We start from the raw sequence: 19,663 nt of genomic DNA, 5'->3' as shown, positions 1-19,663 counted from the left end.
TTCATGAGAACGATGTTTTATTATGAAGCAATTTTCAAAGTTCTCAAACGTCTGCACAGATCTTTACGAGCAAAAAAATTTCATACCAGTACATTTAGTATCACTGAAACCAGTTGAATCATAGCAGGAATCAAAAAGCACATAACTGCATACTTTCAATTGCTGAGAAAAGGTTGTTTTAACTGCATTACATAGCAATAGTAAATAGCCACTCAAATTCTCTTTTGGGTGTTCAGCACAATAAATGCGAATGAAACATTACATGCTATTAGTGCAAGTATTGAAATATCAATAATTAACAAAATCCAATCCGAAATTTTATTTAGTGCACAAAACGAACTCTCACAACTGATTAAGTAAAGAGCAGTTGAACGCTTCAATCAGAAAAGTGCTTGTCTGCAACAAAGAGCTTAAACATAATAATGAAAAGTGAAGACTTACTATGTTTATCCTAGTGTAGAACTACACATGTACACATGCTGAGTTTCCATGACAAAAATAAGGAAAACATGAAAAGCAAGAAGGAACAATGAGGAGTGCACACAACTCTGCGCTGCTGCACCGCACATGTCACGTGCACTTGTGGTGGCAAGGTGCCTATCGAGGTGGCTCTTATGTCCAAAGGTTTGGCGGTAGAAGTGGCACTGAAATGGTCTCTCGCATAAGTGGGTTGTGCATGTGTCAGTTCAGTGTGAACTTCTGCAAGTAACTGAGGACATGAAGAGCCCTGACATGGCGTCTCCCCGAGTGGATACACAGGTGATCCTTCGCTACGGACTGTGGACGAGCAGGTGTCGGTTCAGTGCAGACTTCCACAAGTTCTCAGGACATGAAGGACCCTGAACAGCCTCTCACATTAGTGGAAGTGAAGTTCAGTGCGAACTTCCATGAGTACATCCGAGTACATGAACACTGACATGGCCTCTCGCTGAGTGGATGCACACGTGGTCCTTCAGTAAGGACTTTTGAGGATTGCTGAGGGCATGCAGGGCACTGAAATGACCGCCCGCCTGTGTGGATGCGTGGCTGTTGGTTTAATGCAGACTTCCACAAGAAGTTCTCACGAGATGAACGGCTCTGAAACAGCCTCTCACATCAGTGGTAGTGCAGGTGAACCTTCCATGTTGACTTTTGTGAGAAGCTTTGAGGGCATAAAGGGCACTGATATGGCTTCTCTCCTGTGTGTGTGCACAGGTGCTCGTTCAGATGACCCTTTTGTGAGAAGCTCTTAGGGCATGAAGGGCATTGAAATGGTTTCTCGCCTGTGTGGGTACGCAGGTGCTGGTTCAGATAACTCTTTTGTGAAAATCTGTGAGGGCACGAAGGGCAATGGTATGGCTTCTCTCCTGTGTGGGTGCGTAGGTGCTGGTTCAGAGAAGTTTTCAGTGAGAAGCTCTGAGGGCACGAAGGGCATTGAAATGGCTTCTCTCCTGTGTGGGTGCGCAGGTGCTGGTTCAGAGAATTTTTCAGTGAGAAGCTCTGAGGGCATGAAGGACATTGAAATGGTTTCTCGCCTGTGTGGGTGCGCAGGTGCTGGTTCAGAGCATTCTTCTGTGAGAAGCTCAGAGGGCATGCAAGGCACTGATATGGCCTCTCACCTGTGTGAGTGTACAGATGTTGGTTCAGAGTACTCTTTCGTGAGAAGCTCTGAGGGCACGAAGGGCATTGAAATGGCCTCTCACCTGTGTGGGTGCACAGATGCTGGTTCAGAGACTTTTTCAGTGAGAAGCTCTGAGGGCACGAAGGGCATTGAAATGGCTTCTCTCCTGTGTGGGTGCGCAGGTGCTGGTTCAGAGAATATTTCACTGAGAAGCTCTGAGGGCACGAAGGGCATTGAAATGGCTTCTCTCCTGTGTGGGTGCGCAGGTGCTGGTTCAAATGACCCTTTTGTGAGAAGCTCTGAGGGCATGAAGGGCATTGAAATGGCTTCTCTCCTGTGTGGGTGCGCAGGTGCTGGTTCAGATTACTCTTTTGTGAAAATTTCTGAGGGCACGAAGGGCAATGGAATGGCTTCTCTCCTGTGTGGGTGTGCAGGTGTTGGTTCAGATTACTTTTTTGTAAGAAGTTCTGAGGGCACGAAGGGCATTGAAATGGCTTCTCTCCTGTGTGGGTGTGCAGGTGTTGGTTCAGATTACTCTTTTGTGAGAAGCTCTTAGGGCATGAAGGGCATTGAAATGGTTTCTCGCCTGTGTGGGTACGCAGGTGCTGGTTCAGATTACTCTTTTGTGAGAATCTCTGTGGGCACGAAGGGCAATGGAATGGCTTCTCTCCTGTGTGGGTGCGCAGGTGCTGGTTCAGAGAATTTTTCAGTGAGAAGCTTTGAGGGCACGAAGGGCATTGAAATGGCTTCTCTCCTGTGTGGGTGCGCAGATGCTGGTTCAGAGTATTTTTCAGTGAGAAGCTCTGAGGGCACGAAGGGCATTGAAATGGCTTCTCGCCTGTGTGGGTGCGCAGGTGTTGGTTCAGGACACTCTTTCGTGAGAAACTCTGAGGGCAAAAAGGGCATTGAAATGGACTCTCATCTGTGTGGGTGCACAGGTGTCGATTGAGAGTACTCTTTTGTTTGAATCTTCGAGGGCACGAAGGGCACTGAAATGCCTTCTCTCCTGTGTGAATGCACTGGTGTTCCTTCAATGTAGACTTCACTGTGAAGCTTTTAGCGCATAAATGGCAATGAAATGGCATCTCACCTCTATGGATGCACAGGTGTTGCTTTAGAATAACTTTTCGTGAGAAGCTCTGAGCGTGAAGGACACTGAAATGGCCTTTTGGCTGTGTGAGTGTGCAGGAATGTGCAGTGTTCAGCTTGAACGTTCGCGAGAAGCTCTGAGGGCACAAATGGAATTCAAACACACGCTGGCCTGCATGGATCCTGGTGAGCACTTCAGATCAGTTTATCCATCTCAAAGACACAGGAGTTACAGCAGTGGTGGTATCCTTCATGTAAGTGCACCATCTGCATTTGCTGGACAGCTGGTATGCTTCAATGCTGCACCAAGAAAACAAGACAGTTCACCTGAGTAATGCTTTTCACTTAAAAATAAAAAGCTAATCGTAAAATGCTGAAGAAATGAAATTACATAGCAGTGGTAAAGATCAGCCTTTTCTTCATTCAATGTCTTGGTAGTGATTTAACATCAAATCAGAGCACAGCAGGTCAACCATATCGATTTGGAAAACATGAATATATTTTTATGATTGCTCAATGGCCAAGTTTATGAAATTTGCAAATTTTTGCTTAAAACATTTTTTAACCAAGATATAGTGAGAAGACTAGGAGCATGGTATTAGTGCAAGCTGCCATTGCAGTCAAGTGCGACAGCCCAAACATTCAGTAATACCATCATGGGCCTGATGACCAAATTAAGAACAGCAGCACTTCATCTCGAACTAGGTTTCACGGTATTGTCTGTTGTGGTACATGGTTACATTTGTGAAATTTATTTATAAATGCTGCCGACTCATTTAAGTCCAAGGAGGAATGAATATACGAAAAATGTAATCAAGGGACAAAAAACACAAACATTGGAAAACAATATTATAGCCAAACAATACAAATCACAAATATGACAACATATCTACTTTCAACAACACTCTTAGACTATTCATTCCATTCTTAGTCTGAGAAAAAAATTACTATCTCAGGGTGTCTACCAACCGGGAAAACCGGGAATTCTCAGGAATTTGTGCTTTCATCAGGGAAAATTAGCTGTAACTTTATTGGAAGGAAACGAAAGTCGTGTTAATGCTGGCTCCAGTAACAGGAATTGCAACGTATCGTGATTGACGCCGTGTCATCGGCACGAGGTATTGCCAGAGTAGTTAACGACTGATTTTCCAGACGTCCGATTTTTCGAACATGCCCTATAATTCGCATGGCTTTGCGGCACCACCACGTACTCCATATAGTCAATGTCTATTGCCCTGACTGCATGTTTCAAATGACATTAATCAAAGCCACCACCGCCGCCATTTTGATTATCTCGCCGCCTCGAAGCGGCACTCTCGCACGCAGGTCCGCTGGCAGCCGTAGCCATCACCGCGGCAACGTTAGGCCTAGCTGCTTCTACGTTTGCTATTAAGCTTCTTGCCGTGCGGTGCTGTGTTTTTCATTGAAAGAATTCGCCGTTGTCAGCAATGGCACCGACTCTGCCTTTGTAATCCTCGCGATTGGCTTCGAAGCTCGCAGAGCACAACGCGTTGCGTAATGCGTCTCCGAAAGTTAGCTTTGTCTTACTACAGCAGTGTTATGCGGTGAAGGATAAACGTGGGAAGGGGCAATTGTCATGGGACACAGTATATATTCCTTAATTATACACGCGTCCACCCCATCTCCTGTCACAGTACGAGCACCGATATGCCTAATGAGTGTACTGGCAGGCCTTAAGAGCTTTTCGGGCGTGCCTGTGGCAATTTTAGCCCTTAAAGTCAGTTAAAGGCATGCACTCATTTTTTCGAACTGCCCGATTTTTCGGATGTTTTTGCGGCCCCTAGGGAGTCCGAAAAATCGGACGTTGACTGTACAACTGACCAAGACGATGCTTCAAATGATCCATGGGGTGAACGCATGGCAGGAGGAGGTTGAGAACAGAAAGGACCGACGCACCGAGGAATTAACGGGAAAGGAAGCGTGCCGCCGCCTCTTTGAAGGAGCTTGAGCTCAAAAAACAGTGTTGGCTGACACCGAGATGTAGGTGTCCCTCATTGAAACCAAAATAAGCTCTTTAAAGCAGTGAAACCCAACATTGAGATGTTGTGTATGGACTGAGAGTATGTCAGGACAGTTGAAATTGAATTTCCAGCTGCAGAGAGAATCTTAGTCGTGACAAAGTTCAGGCCTCATACCGATAAGCTTGCTATCAGTTGATAGAAATAGCGCATATTAAAAAATATTTACTTATGCATGCATCTCCTTTTCACGCGTATTTGAAAATGTTCGACACAATTTGGAATGGCTTTTGCCATTTTTTTCGCTATGCCCTCTATTTTCTTTTAAAATAAAATAGATATTACTCCTTACTATTCAAACTGGATTTAGTCATTTTTTTGTTTCAACATGCTTACTAGAGTGACGGCACTAAGCAACATGGTGTCAGCCTGCCTTGACATAAAAGTGAGTTCTGGCTCATTCAGGGAATTTTGCAAAGGTGCTCAGGGAAAACCTGGAAAACTCTGGGAATTTGGAAATGTCAACTTGGTAGACACCCTGCGTATCCATAAGCATTATTCACGGCACATAGGTCCTGTATAATTCTACTGTGGTACTGACAAATGCTGGCACAAGAAGCAGTACACAGGTAAAATTATTTCATAATGCTGGACTCTGTTGTACACTAAATGCAAGAGTTGTAGCCAGTCTAGCGCGTCTTCCCTGTAGCTATTCAAGATGGAGAGTACTCAGCATCTGCGACACACTATCAGTTTTTCTGCAGCATTTGCAGATGAACCTAACTTCTATTTGCTGTAAGAATTCTAATTTAACAATATTTTATTGGCATATGGATCCCGCAAAGCTTATGCATATTCATAGCTAGGTCTGACAGCATAGCGAACGCCCCTATACATTTACCTGTATAGGGGCTCCTTTGAAACTGCGACAAAGGTCCATAAACTTCTGAGGGCGCTCATGAAAATGTTTTCAATATGCTTGTCCCACCTCATGTGTTCTGTTAGAATTACCTCGAGGTACTAATAAGTAGAAACATTGTTAGGGGTTGTTACCAATAGGCGTAAAGGTGTCTCCTTGCTGCTTATCTTCAAAACACAGCACTGATTAATGTTCAAGCTCATTTCCTATCCTTCACACCAGTGGCAAATTTTATCAAGGTTATTGCTGAGCTTAGTTTCATCAGCTTGTGATTTAACTATTGTGCACAATACATCCAACCATATTTGCTATGTCATCGACTATTAGGAACAGAGAAGGTCCCAAGAATGACCCCTATCCTATGCTACACCTGTCGTGAAAGGAAATGCCTCAAATACAATTGCCGACTTTGATGTACTGAACACGGTTTTCAATATAGGCTCTGATAAAATGCAGATTTGGTGTCTATTCGACTGCGTAAACCTTCATGGAGCTTTAAGTTCAGGCACTTAAAGGCGATGGCAAAGTCTAAAAAATACTGCCTCTATTCCCTGCTATTAAATGCTAAGTTGTTATATGAGGCAATAAGCTGAGTGACAGTTAAAGCTTTCCATAAAACCATGCTGGACTCCAAACAGCATGTTGTCTTCATCTAGGTATTGTTTAGAGTGCCAACAGATCACATGCTCTAACCTATTGCTGCAAATTTGGGGTCAGTCAGACAGGACGATGATTTTGCATGTTTAGGGGATGCACCCGCAGTGTTGGAAGCAGGTGTATTTGGTAATGAATGGGTGGACACACAATAAGCTGTATGGCCAATAATAGTATACACTTTGCGAATGCTTGACCGGCAGTTTCGCGGAGGATATGTTCTTGTTCAAGACCAAAAGCCAAGCTAATAAATGTTCCACAGTGGCCTGCAGCAGCCTTCATTCGATGATACGGCACACATCTCTCCGAATGGCACCGACTGTTCTTACAATGAGTCACTTATTGCTTGCGGAACCCATCCGTTCACTACAACTTTCAATTGAAACCATGAAGCAGTCCTTTAGGGCACCAGTTGGAGTGCTAGAGAATAGTTGAGGCAGTGGAGCACAGTTTATGCTGCGTTGACGAGAAAATGTGAAATACCTTGTGCAGTGATGGAACAGCCATTTGACTTTCTGGTGCAGATCTTAGCACCAGCAAGCTGATTTTGCACAGCAACTAGCACTTCTGGCGCAGTGTCAAACCTACGTCAATCTTTCTTTCATTTAGATTATTCAAGGGAAATTTGGCACAAAACCATACAGTGCAATTTTAACTGAAATAGGCAATTAATGTAGCTGACACCTGTTTATGCACATAAATAAGGCATTCGGGATGAAAAGAACCCAACTTTTAAAATAACCGTCAACCGTTTGCATACATCACGGTATAAGGCTGTTTATTGATGGTATTTCTCAGCACTCTTTAACAATTGGAGAGTTTCGTCGTCAACAACTACTGACAATATTAACTCTAAATTACTAAAGAATACTGTCTCTGAGCAGGTTTTTATTCCATGTTTTTCATTAATCTTTATTGACTGGTCAGATTCCACAAGATTGGAAACTGCCAGTCATACCGAGCTTCAATGACATCAACAAAAACATGGCTGAAAACTACCAACCGATATTGGTGACGTGTATATGCTGTAAAATTATGGAACGTTATGTCACGGTGCCACAGGAGGGACAAAGACGACGTTCACCAACAAAACGTAAGAGACGACATAGTGGGGCTAACCTAACGTTCGGCCATACTGATTTTACCGGCCATATCTTCTGCAGAGTAATTACGGTTCCATTTAACCTTATATCTCTGCCCGTTTCATTTTTGGTGGAGGTGCTGGGTATTGCAAAAGACGAAACTCTGCAGCGGGCTTGTCCTTGGCCGTCCTACCACGCTGACAGACGACCAGGCCTTGCGAGCATCACTGTCGGGTCCCATCGGTTGTGTGCAGCGACGCGTTCGTATATGCCAAGCCATTCTTCGATGTTGACTCTGTCAGTGCCGTACTAGAAAAGGTGCTGGGGTCGCGCAGATGGGTCAAGACGACTGACGGTTGCGGTGTCGCGGATGCTGACGGCCCAGGTGCACCGGGTGCCGACGCCAAGCACGGTAAAAGTTCTGGGAATTTTAGAGCATGGGAATTTTGACAGAAAAGGAGTTTCGAAAAACTCAATGCTTTCATCAGTTCTTGAACTGTTTCAAAGCAAAGTTGGATTTGACGGTGGTCGCTATGAGGTAGCCTTCTCATGGAAAGAAGATTGTGAGTAGCTAGACAGCAATCAAAGAGAAGCTTTAAAGGGAGTTTAATAGGGATTTTGCTGCGGAATATGGCTCTACCATTAAAATTTATATCAGGACATGCCTTGCTGAAGGTAGACTGTAAAGAAGTGGTGCGCCATGTCTTATATTCATTACATTCCACATCACGCTGTCGTATGTAGTGAGTCAACAACTACAAGAGTATGGATGATCTTCGAAGAGTCAGCATATAGACCTCACTTCTGTCACCGAATAAATGCTTAGAAAAAGGACCTAATCTTCCGACTGACTTTGTTGCTCCTCTCATACCAAACTGCTTTGACTGCCGATATTTAAAGAAAGATCTTGGCAGATCGAACCGTAGCTTGATATCTTTGATAGTGATAGCTTGTGCATTACAAGAGACGACTGCAAATTTCAGTGACGAAAGTACTCCTCAACCACCATAAGACCTTACACAGAAAGCGGTACACTTATACAGGATAAAGACTTCCTCAATCATAAGACACAAAGTGCTTAACCTTGACTTTGCAGAAACGTGCCAAAGCATAACAGTATAATGAGAGACGTGCAGCAAATGTGTTGTTGCCCCAAGAATGGCTTATATTTACTATGGGATATTGGCCAGCAAGTACGCAGCTTTACAAGTGTTATTAGGACTGTTAAAAAAAAACTTACCACATTAGAGTGTAATTTCAGACACGACTGCATCCCGTACCTTCTGCCTTCATCGCCATCAGAAAGACATGCACACTGACGTTTTATAAACTGTTGCTATGTGACACGCAAATGCTGACTTGCATGAGTTTATTGCCCCCTTTTCAAGCATGCGTCCATGGTTTAATGGGTAGAGCATCGAGCTTCTGTTGCTGGGGGCACACTTTTAATCTAACCAACGAACGTTCTTGTTTATGTTATTTCTAGTGACAACGAGACATCCAGTGAGCCAAGCTGACCATAAATGGACAGAAACTGACAAACTGCACAGCGGGGGGAACAGGCAAAGAAAACTATCACTGTAAAAGCCTTGCTACAATTGAATATCAAGAAAGAAGAAAGAGATACTGTGCAGTGAGTTGAGAATAAGCAGACAGCTCTTTGGGACTGCAAAAAGCCTATTCATGCTAAATGTCATTCTGCGGCAACACATATCTGTGTAAGGCCTACTATAAGCGACAGCCAGGCAATTAGCTCAATCTTTCCATGTACTTGGCCTCCGCATTAGACCTGCAAGAGGAAGAAGCACAACAACCCTACAGAAATGTCAACACCCCGACTGAATAGATGGGTACGTGGCTGAGGAAATGGCCATCACAGTCTCACCATGAGCTCATTGATGCAGCCAATGAAACCGCCATTCCTACTCGAAATAATATGGGACCCTGTGGCACAAGTTTTGACAATTGCCTCAAGATCTGCACTTAGGTTTCTCCAGACAGAACACAAACCATGCAAGAGGTCTGTTCTGTAGACGGTATCAAGAATATTTGACCCCCTTGGAATGACTGCACATTTCAGTATTTAAGCGAAGCTACTGTTTTAAGAGCTGTGACAATGAAAGATTGGTTGAGACAGCAAGCCGCGAGAAGTGTAGAAAGTGGGGAAACTGGTGCTCAGAGCTGCATCGTATTCGTACTCAGGCTGTCCCTTGTTGGGTGGATGCTGAGCCAGAAAATCAAACCATTCAAGTGCACATGTTTTTTAATACCAACTAGAAAACTTATGGAGCCTGCACATTTTTTCAGATATTTTGAACATGAGCGCATGTCCGCAGCTTTTGTAATGGCCAAATCAAGAGTACCAAATATAAAGAAGATACTGCCACCGAGACTGCAACTTTCTTGGTACATTGCTAGAAGCCAGGTTGGTGAAGTTCATGATTAGCTCCCTCAAAGCATAAAATAGGTCTAACCTTGTTGAACCAATTCTACAGTCACGCTGCATTGCATAAGAGGATCACCATTCCAATGGCAGCATTTCGTTGGCCAGCAGAGTGTCAGAAATTCAATGCAACTCTCACAAAACAAGTGCACTGTTCAACAGTAATGCTCTCAAAGGAGGTCTGAGTGGAAGCTTATTGCAGAAAAGGCAGCATGGTAGGGAGGCTTTTGGGAGAGGATGTTAAGAACTGCAGTTCCAGCCTCCGAGAAGGTTCTCAGCAAGGTAAAGCTGATGCCTCAAGAATTTGGGAGTGTTGTATAAGGTAAAGGCAGTAATGAAATGCAGGCCTCTCACTTAAATGTCCTCGTCACCAGAGAAAATGGAAGTAGTTACACCAGCCCATTTCACTAATGGTAAGCGACTCAAAAGGCTTTCTCTATCACAAAGAAGAGACAGACATTTCAGTTGCGAAATCCATAGTGACGAGAGGATGCTGTCATGGCACAGTTCGTTGAGCAATTTTGGAAAACATGGAAGAGAGCACCTACTGAGCCGCCATTCTGCACACCATGCAAGCGTTCAAGCTCAAGCTTCGAACAATATAAATGATGGAGCTTGTGCTTGTTTATCAAGATTAAGCATCATGACTGCTATGGAAGACTGGGCAGATCGCAGAGGTACATTGAGGACGTGATCAGAACATAAAAATCTGTTGAATTAAGCTTTCAAACAACTCAGTAACACACAGACTTGTCCAGCATTTCCTTTAATTGAGCTTTTATCGACTCAGCAGACTCAAACTACACGCCTTTCAGGGGCAGAGGATAGTTAAGAGTTTTGCTGCTTCTTGCGCAAGCATAACCATCATTCTAAGAAAACTAAGAAGAGGGACAGCGTTCGCCATGAACTCTCTCAGTACTATGGTTGATTTACTTGAAAATTGGTCCTAGCAACGGCCATGGTCATATTTCGTACCCTCTCCCCTTCAAGAATGACAGACTATCTGATTTAATTAAAGAATTACCATACTTAAGAACAGCAAGTCTGCAGAACTAATTGCACAAAAGGTGTCATGGATGCTACTCAAGCTACAGAAAGCCTGCCTAAAAGTGTATCTGAAATCAGTGTAGAGAACATGCAGATGGAATGAGCCACTGCTTTTTACTAAAACAAGACTTTAGCTTCTTCGTCCAGCTTTTCTAAAACTTATATATTGGCTGTCTCATTACAGGCCTTACGCTAACCTTGAATCAAAAGGATATCAGCACCATACAGTCAAAATGAGGACAAGCAGAGCTCTACAATCACTCTCATTACATGTCGATGAGAAGAACTTAATTTAGGACCACTTCCCCAACTGGGAAAGCTACATGCTTGACTATGAAGGTACAGACGCCAGCTCTATCCAATACACAGATGTTGAGCGGGCGTTGGACAGTCATGACAGCTGCTGGCACCATCCTGCTCTCCAAGATAAGTATTATCCACTGATATACGAGCAGAGTGGCTGAGAGGCACAATCCTGGACTGCCAATCTGTTGACTGTGAGTTAATGTCCTTCCAGCAGAATGAGAACATTTCGTTCTTTGTAGTTTCCTTGCAAATGATTTTGGGATAATAGTGATGGGCAGGCGGAGGGCACCATTAAAGATCAAAACAAGCAGGGGAGTTCTACATCTCCTGGCATGTTAACATTTTGTACAGGGCAGCCTGCTTAAGATGAATTTTCACACACTTCACTAGCGAAATAAACTCCACTGCAAGCTGCAGAACTGCTGGCACAGTAGCAGCAATGAAGGCACGAAATCAGAAAATAATTTTTAGCACTTCCTTCAAAACTTAAATAGCTCATGAATAAGTGTCGCAACAGGTGCCATTGGATGACAATACAGTTAAACCTCGATAAAGAGAGGTCGGTAAGATCCGCATTTCGTTAGATCAAAATTTAGCTAAATTGGAATTCAACCTTTTCGCTAAGTATTGTCGCCAACCGATTCTTTACTCGGACGGGGCGTAACGATTCAACTTGACTCCGTTTCCCCATTGTCCCTAACATACACCAGCGTGCCATCAACTTGCCTAATCGCTTTTCCCCCTTTACATTATATATGCAGTAAAATCGTCTGATCGGATTCACATTATTTCTCTGGGAATTTTTCATTCTCTTCAGCGTGTCGAGGGCAGCTTCTCTGAACCTCAATGATGGAGAGCGGTCTCTGTGTTGTATCCCGTAACGAGCGGCGAAGTCCTTTATATATCGCGCCGATCGAGATCGCTTGCACGATGCTAACCGGCCTTGCTCACAGGCGAGAGGGTGTTGCATTTAGTCAAGACGTACTACCGCTTCTACCAGTACTCACGCTTGTCATTTTACACACGAGGTAGGGAGCAAATGGTCTTCGAAACGGCAGAAACAATCAACAGCACACGAGCACACACCAAAAATGTGCTATCGAAACGCGCGGATGGATGGATGGATGGTGGCTATACCCTTTGTAACGGGCGGCGGCTGGCGCCACCTAGCCTTTTTCTCCCCTTCCTATTTTATTATTATTATTCTTTTTCCCCTTTCTTTATATCCTCTTTTCCTTAACCTAGTTTTCACTCCCCTCCTCCCCCCAAAATAACTATCTAACACAGTAGAGGAAACATTATCTCCCCGATTTATGGTGTTATCTATCCCTTGACTTCCTCCACCAATCCTCTAGCCTCCCCTTCGTTACTGCCACTCTTTTCTCGTCTATTTGCCCTCGTTCCCCGGGAAAACCTAATGCCCCTTCCATATCTGCCACTGTTCCCTCTGCCAGGGTTGGGCGAAGGTCTGTGCATCTCAGCACTATATGCTCAGTGGTCTCCATTTCGGTTCCGCATGCTGTGCACCGAAGGTCCACGTCTTCAAATTTAGCCCTGTATGTTTTCGTTCTCAAAACCCCCGTCCTAGCTTCGAATATAGTGAGCTGCCCCGCGAGTTATCAAATAAGAGCTCTCTCTTAATCTCCTGTTTTTGTGACCTATACATTGATAGCGCTGGCTTTCCGAGCATTCTTTCTTCCCACATTTTTCTTTCCGTCTCCTTCACCTCCTTTCCCACACTAGAACCACGTTGGACCCCCTCCCTCGGCTGTAGGTATCTATTCCTCAGCTTCCTCGTTCTGAGTGTCCACTTTGTGTTCAAACTTTTCATGTACAGATATTTGTACACTTTTCCTGCCCACCTTTTTTCCTCCAGTGCTGGGAGTCTCTGTTCAAATTTTAGTTTACTTATTGCCTCTCTACCTTCGAATGACGTCCATCCCATGTCCCCCTGCACTCCCTCATTAGGAGTGTTCCCGTGTGCTCCTAAGGCCAACCTGCCTACACTTCTCTGTCTCGTTTCCATGCATGCCTGAACTTCCGATTTCATGCACAGTACTGAATTTCCGAATGTGAGGCCAGGTCACGGAGCAAGAAATATAGGAGTGGAAACTCCGCTGTTTGCGGCGACCAGAAAAGGTCACAAGCCCGCGGATATATTTTCATGCTGGCGGCACCTGGCGGCATGGGAAGAAATTACCGCCGTTTCGGTTGCCAGGGCAACCGGTCGAGCGTGTTGCTCCCGTTCGGCCGCGCGCGCCTGACTTCTACTTAGGGCACTCTTGCGCGCTTCTTTACCGCTTGTAGCCCGAAGAGCAACTGCTGCTACCCTTCAGCCATTTGAGCACAGTAAAAAATAAAACGCGTTTTCCATGACAGCTATAAGATGATACGTAGCTTCTGGTTGTAGAAAGGGCTATCTTGCTCCGTGGCGGGCGGTTTTCGGCTTTTTGCGCTTGCGAAACTGATGGCTATCTCGTTCCTAATCGCTCAAAGGGCGACCGCTTGTTTCTCGCTCTATTGCTCACAGGGGTGCGCTTACGAAGGATGCCGCCGTGCATGTGTTTCCGTTCCTTTTCTTTTTTTTAAGACTCGCGAAAACTAGTTGCCCTAGCTGCTTGGCGATAAGAGGAAGATTAGCGGAAGTTTGCCACACGTGTTGCTTTTTTTGATGGGCACACAACAAAACAGTTTTCTTGAGTGCGCGCACCTACGCAGTTCGATTACGGCGTGCCCGCTGAAGCAAACACCCGTGTCGTCTGCTTGTCGTCTGCTTTGAGCGGGCGCCGCCGGAGTGAGCGCCGGAGCCGCCGAGCCGCCTGCCGGGCGCTGCTGTTTTTTTTTTTTTTTCCGCTGCGGCTTCTACGACGCGCCGCATGGTGCCGCCACTGCATAGGGTAGCGTCGGCGCATGCAACAATTGTGACTTTATCTGGTCGTCCTCGCTCGCTCGCGCTGACGGGAGTTTCACCTCCTATATGTCTTACTCCGTGGGCCAGGTACCATAACCCCTTTCCATACGCCCCTAACCACCTCGTACCTATTATAGTTCCAAAGTGCCTTATGTTTCATTACAGCTGAGTTCCTTTTCGCTTTTTCAATCATAATTTTTTCCTGTTCTTCCAAGTACTTTTTGCCCTCGTTTAGCCATATGCCCAAATACTTGTATTTTTCAACATGATCAATCTTAGTGCTTTGTATTTCCAATGGTTCCCCCTTTCTTCATTGTATACTATTATCCCAGACTTCTCTCTACTGAATTGCAGTCCCAATTTTTCTCCCTCCTCTCCACATATGTTCATTAGTTCCTGTAGCTCTACTCGGGTGTCAGCAAGCAGTACAATATCATCTGCATACATCAGTCCGGCTAGTACTTGAGCTACCTTCTGCCCTTCCAGCATATAGCTTATGTCAGTTCCTATTGTGCTCTGTTCTAGTCTCTTTTCCATTTGGCTCATGTAAATCATAAAAAGCAGAGGCGACAATGGACAGCCCTGCCTGAGACCTCTTCTTATTTTAGCTGGCTTTGTAGTTTCCCCCTCCCATGTTATCTCTACCGATTGGTGCCGATGTTGATGGACCATTCCATTTGGGAGGGAGGCACTATTTTCTTGCTCCATACAATACTCGGCCCAAACGTGTAGAGAGGTGTAGAATAATAGGTGACGTCGAAAACACGCGGCGTCTAAATTACTGAACACCTATATGTCGTACAATGGTCACACCAAATCCCTCACGCGACCTGATCCTAGGTGCATGGAAAAGCTGGCCCGGAAATGTGGGAACCGCTAGGGCGCCGCCATAGAGTTTCCTACAAACTCTATGGGCGCCGCTATATATCTAGTTCAATATAGGTATACCTATAAGCGCCGTCTTATGACCTTTGAGATTTACCGCGGCGCGCGCGGGGGTAAACCTCGGAGGCTATAGCCGTCCTATAGAGTTTCTAAATAAATGCTCTAGAGGAAAATGTGGCGCTTCTGTGTGTACGGGGCTGGTACGGGGGCTCTCATGAGCATTATGAAATACGGCGTTCGTGTTGTCTTTCTCTTCTCGTCCGTGTTCAATTGTGCGCTGGAACGATGTTTCATAATATTAATCACAACCAACTAGCCCAGCTGTCCGTACTTAGCGATATACTCTCATGAGCGCTGCCTCAACCTGCATTGGAATGAACGAGACGTTCATTTGAGGGATCGCCAGTCGTTTGTGCGCAGGCGCGAGTAAGAACGGGCGCGAGATAGAAAATCTGGGGGCTTTTGCTCCTTGAATATGCGACTCTGCCTAGGCCATAGAGTTTCTCACTACATTACCTAGAGGGAAATCTGGCGCTGCTGCGCTGTGGTATGCATGGGAATGCCGGTATATTGTGGATTCGGATCGGCATCGTTCTCGTAGAGACAGGACACCTTGAAGACGCGCTTGGTAAGTACCGTTCCGTCTGTCACAATCATTCATTTTCTACTAGAACAGCACGTGAAAAGCTGTGTTAGCTTTATTATTACGCGAAAACATGTTTTGTTTAACTATGAGAACTTGTTATAACGTGTACGATTATATGTTACGTAAAAAGTATCAGTGGGCCGCTAAAGTTGGAGAACAGACGACAAAGTTCGCGCTCGCTTTGAAACAGTTGGTCGTCTGTTCTTGATTTTCTTCGCTTGGTCATGCATCGTGGGTGAGTAAAGATGTAATATTCGTGAATGGAAACATTTTATGAAGATTTTACTTTGAAAACGCGTTATTTGCGTAGCCATATCCACGTTTTAGACGAAACTCTATGGCCTAGGCACTACGGAGAAGATTTCTTTAGCACGTGTTGTATGCGTTTGTCCCCTAGACATGCCGGCGTTTTGGCTATGAAGCGAAAGCTTTGGGGGCGGAGCTTCTGCACATGACTGTATTCGTACGCAATGTAGTCCGGGCGCGCTCGGCACCGGTTTCGGTTTCGCCAACATCGCATAACTTTGCTAGTCAAGGCAGATACAATAACTCGGTGTGAATCAATGTTTATTCACATACGATATGTACCAAGTTATGAACAACCAGCATCGCAGCGTGCGTCGGAGCTCCGAAGCAGCCGTATGGCGACGCTGCCGTCGGTAGAGCCGGCGCAGCGATAAGCTCGCTCACTCGTTTGTACGTGCCGATGGTTGTGATTTCCAGATGGGCTCGCTTGGTTTCCACGCAGACGCTGGAAAAACTTTTTTTGTGTGTTTCAACAGTCTTTAGTTGCTAAAGTTAGTCAACAGCCTCGCAGGGGAGTTGATTGGCGAGACAGCAAGCACGGCCGCTCGATCCAAAAGCACAATGCTTTGCATCGAGCGGCCGTGCAGCAAGCGACGAACACTCACCAGAAGACACGGGCCCATGCACACATAGAGTTACATGCACGGTCGTCATTTTGCGTTTGATGAATGTGCAAAACGTGCGACGGTCTCGGGTGTGCGAAAACGCGGAAGAGCAAACTAAGAGTACAATAAAATATCAATATTTCATTAGTGAATGCTACGTATTGCTTCAAATTAAGTGCTGTAAAAAAAACAAGTATTGTTTCTTATTTTCCACAGAAGAAAACGTCAGCAAAACTGCGGGACTACTTCCAGCAGCGGTGAAAGAGGCGCGCTTAGTTTTCGTAGCCTTCGCCTCATGGGCCTCATCCTCATGCCTCATGGCCAAGAAAAGTCCGCGAGACGCGCACTCACTCGCCCCTTACCTATCACTCCCTTCCCACCTATCTTTTCCTAGGCTGCTGCCACCCCATCTTTCTCTACCCCCCTTGTGCAGTTATGCGCAGTGCGGTTGAGATGCCCCCTCTTGAGAGAAAGTTACCGCGCAGCACTTAGTCTCGCCTGTCTTCTTGTTGCGCCAGGCCCCGGGCTTGGGCGGAGGGGGGCAGTTTTGTGTACTCGCCAGTGACGGCGCCGCACTGCAGCCGTAAATTGCGTTTCACGCCGACCACTGAGAGCGCAGCTTTCGCTAAAAAAAAAGAAAAAGGAAAGGATGTGCGCTGCTGCCTATGCCAAAGCTCATTAACATTTGTTGCATAAAATTTATTCAAGTGAGCAGAATATAGCCAAAGATTGGCGCTTGATAAGCTACACAAAGCGCCGTTGGCGAGTAGAGACAAGACGAGTCCATAGTCGAGCCCGTTCTGGCTCGTGCGTTCTCGCCGTGCGCGGCTTCACGCCGACGTTTGTTAGGCATGACGTTTGTTACGTCATGCCTACGTGTCAAGAACTTGCCAAAAAAAATTGAACAGCTGGAACAACATTTCAACAATAGGATCGAATCCCTTATGTTAGAAATGGGCTCTAAGATCAAACTGAAATTGAACGACTTTGGTGTGTCTGAAAATGCCTAGCTTCGCGAAAGCATTGACTTTATGAGCAACCTGTTTGATGAGTTCAGAGCCAGGCAGGATTAACTGATGACTTCGAACAAGTCCTTATTGGCCCAAAATGAAATGCTTGTGAAACGGGTGGCTGATTTGGAGCAATATTCTAGGCTAAACATTGAAGTTAAAGGAATTCCTCTGACAAAGGGGGAGATCTGCGGAGCCATTCTGAAGAGTATGGGCGATGTCATCGAGTGTCCTTTATCTTAAACTGACGTTGAGACAGTTCATCGCGTTCCGTCCAGATCATCCGATCAACATTTAGTTGCTCGCTTTGTTTCAAGAGACAAGAAAATGAATTTGTAAAGAGAGCCCGCAAGGCTCGGCTCCGTGTGAGCCACCTTGGGTTTTCTGGCACAAACGACACGGCTGTTTACGTGAACGACTATTTGACAATCAGTAATAAAATGCTGTTTGCCAAAGCACTTGCCCTGAAGAAGGCAAAAAAGTGGCAGTACCTCTGGACTGAAAACAGCCAGATCAAAGCGCGGAAAGCTAGTGATAGCAGGGTGTTCCGAATTTCAGCCGAGTCGGATCTGCGCATATTCACGTAAGAGTGCCTATTGTGCTAATTAAACGAGCCGGGTCACTTTTTCGTCGCTATGTCCCTTACGTATTCTTGTGAACTTCGTTCTTTACTTTGTCACACTAATCCTTCACTGATTCATTTTAACGCACGCAGTCTACTAAAGAATCACGAGGGGATAAATAATTTTTTATCTTCGCTTGATCATAATTTCTTTTTTATTTGTGTTTCCGAAACGTGGCTTTCTAGCGATGATAGTAACATGTATGGGCTCCATTCTTACAGCCCTGAATACTGTCAGCGTTTAAACAGTAGACATGGTGGGGCTGCCATCTTTGTTTCTCCGCGCATCAGTTACACTCACCGAAATGGTTTAATCTTTCACGTCGATTGCTGCGAAACGGTATGAGTGGAAACTAACGAGCCCATCGAGGCATGCAGCACTAAAAGGTTTGTTCTCGGTTGTGTTTATAGGTCACCAGGTTCTAACGTTTCGGATTTCATCGATGCTCTTCATAACGTACTTAACAAACTGCTGTCGGAAAATAAGAGTGTAATGATTGTGGGAGATGCAAACATCAACCTGCTGGATGTTAATTCTAGCTTGTATACAGCCTACACTGACTGCTTCAGTGGCTACGGCCTTGAATCCCTCATTACATCGCCTACAATATGCGTTGGTGAAGGTTCTCATTCACTAATTGATGATGTTTGAGCAAACCTAGACGTACCCATTTTGGCGGGCGTTGTTAACACTGACCTCACTGATCACTTTCCGATTTTCGCAATCTTCGAAACACATTTGGCCAACATTGTCACCTTTTACTTCACTACAATACTCGACACAGATAAATTAATTTCTGCCATTAGCTCCACTGACTGGTCAGATCTGAATTTTATTGAAGAACCTATAGAAGCTCTTAATTTCTTCTGCAGTTTATTCACTAAATCTGTCAGTACTTGCTCTCGAACTGTGCGATGTAAAAATCGATTTAAACGTCTCAATAATCATAGGATGACAGATGGTCTGCTGAAGAGCTTCCGGGAAAAAGATTATTTGCATAAGAAGGCTAAAAGACAACCATTTAACTGTTCTCTGATAAATCGGTACAAAACATACTGCAACGTTCTTAACAGGACTCTCAGAGGCCTGTTAAGAAACAGCGTTCTTGCAGAATAAAAACGACCCTAAAAAGCGATGGCAGTTGCTGAATGACTTTTTCAAGAATGATCCGCCTAAGTTTATCTGTAAAATTGTATGCGACAATCTTACTTTTTGTCAGCCTGCTCAGATAGCAAGTGCTTTTTCTGATCATTTCGCGTTACCTGAGAGAAGCAAGCAAACAACTTTTCAGCCTAAAATAGAACGCCTGAGCCATTCATTTTTCCTTGATCCTGTCACGCCGCATGAAGTGCTTTCTATTACGCGTAATCTTCGTAACACAAGTCCAGGATTAGATGGTATTGCAGTGCGCCACCTAAACCTAGTCGCTGATGCCATATGCGAGCCCCTGAGCGTAGTAACTAACCTGATCATTAAGTCAGGTGAATTTCCGCCATTGCTAAAGCGTGCAAAGGTTATTCCAGTTTAACAAAAAAGTAATAAAGAATTAATTTCAAAT

The 19,663-nt window shown here is 45.0% G+C and overlaps 1 protein-coding gene across 3 annotated transcripts; it reads right to left on the bottom strand.

Moving 5' to 3' along the window:
* On the bottom strand, positions 1-17,790 carry LOC126533323 (uncharacterized). Of its 3 annotated transcripts, XM_055071883.1 has the most exons (3): positions 12,127-12,227; positions 7,517-7,744; positions 1-2,989 (listed from the first exon to the last, which is right to left on the bottom strand). In XM_055071883.1, exon 3 carries the CDS (start codon positions 2,683-2,685, stop codon positions 1,096-1,098), a length of 1,590 nt encoding a protein of 529 aa, XP_054927858.1. In that variant the 5' UTR covers positions 2,686-2,989; positions 7,517-7,744; positions 12,127-12,227; the 3' UTR covers positions 1-1,095. The 3 variants fall into 3 exon arrangements, with proteins under 3 accessions (XP_054927858.1, XP_054927860.1, XP_054927859.1); XM_055071885.2 differs by lacking the exons at positions 7,517-7,744; positions 12,127-12,227 and adding an exon at positions 16,473-17,790; XM_055071884.1 differs by lacking the exon at positions 7,517-7,744.
* Between the last annotated feature and the right edge of the window lie 1,873 nt (positions 17,791-19,663).

This window comes from Dermacentor andersoni, chromosome 7, assembly GCF_023375885.2.
Source record: "Dermacentor andersoni chromosome 7, qqDerAnde1_hic_scaffold, whole genome shotgun sequence".
Classification (NCBI taxonomy): domain Eukaryota; kingdom Metazoa; phylum Arthropoda; class Arachnida; order Ixodida; family Ixodidae; genus Dermacentor; species Dermacentor andersoni.
This window is presented reverse-complemented; position numbering and strand designations above follow the sequence as displayed.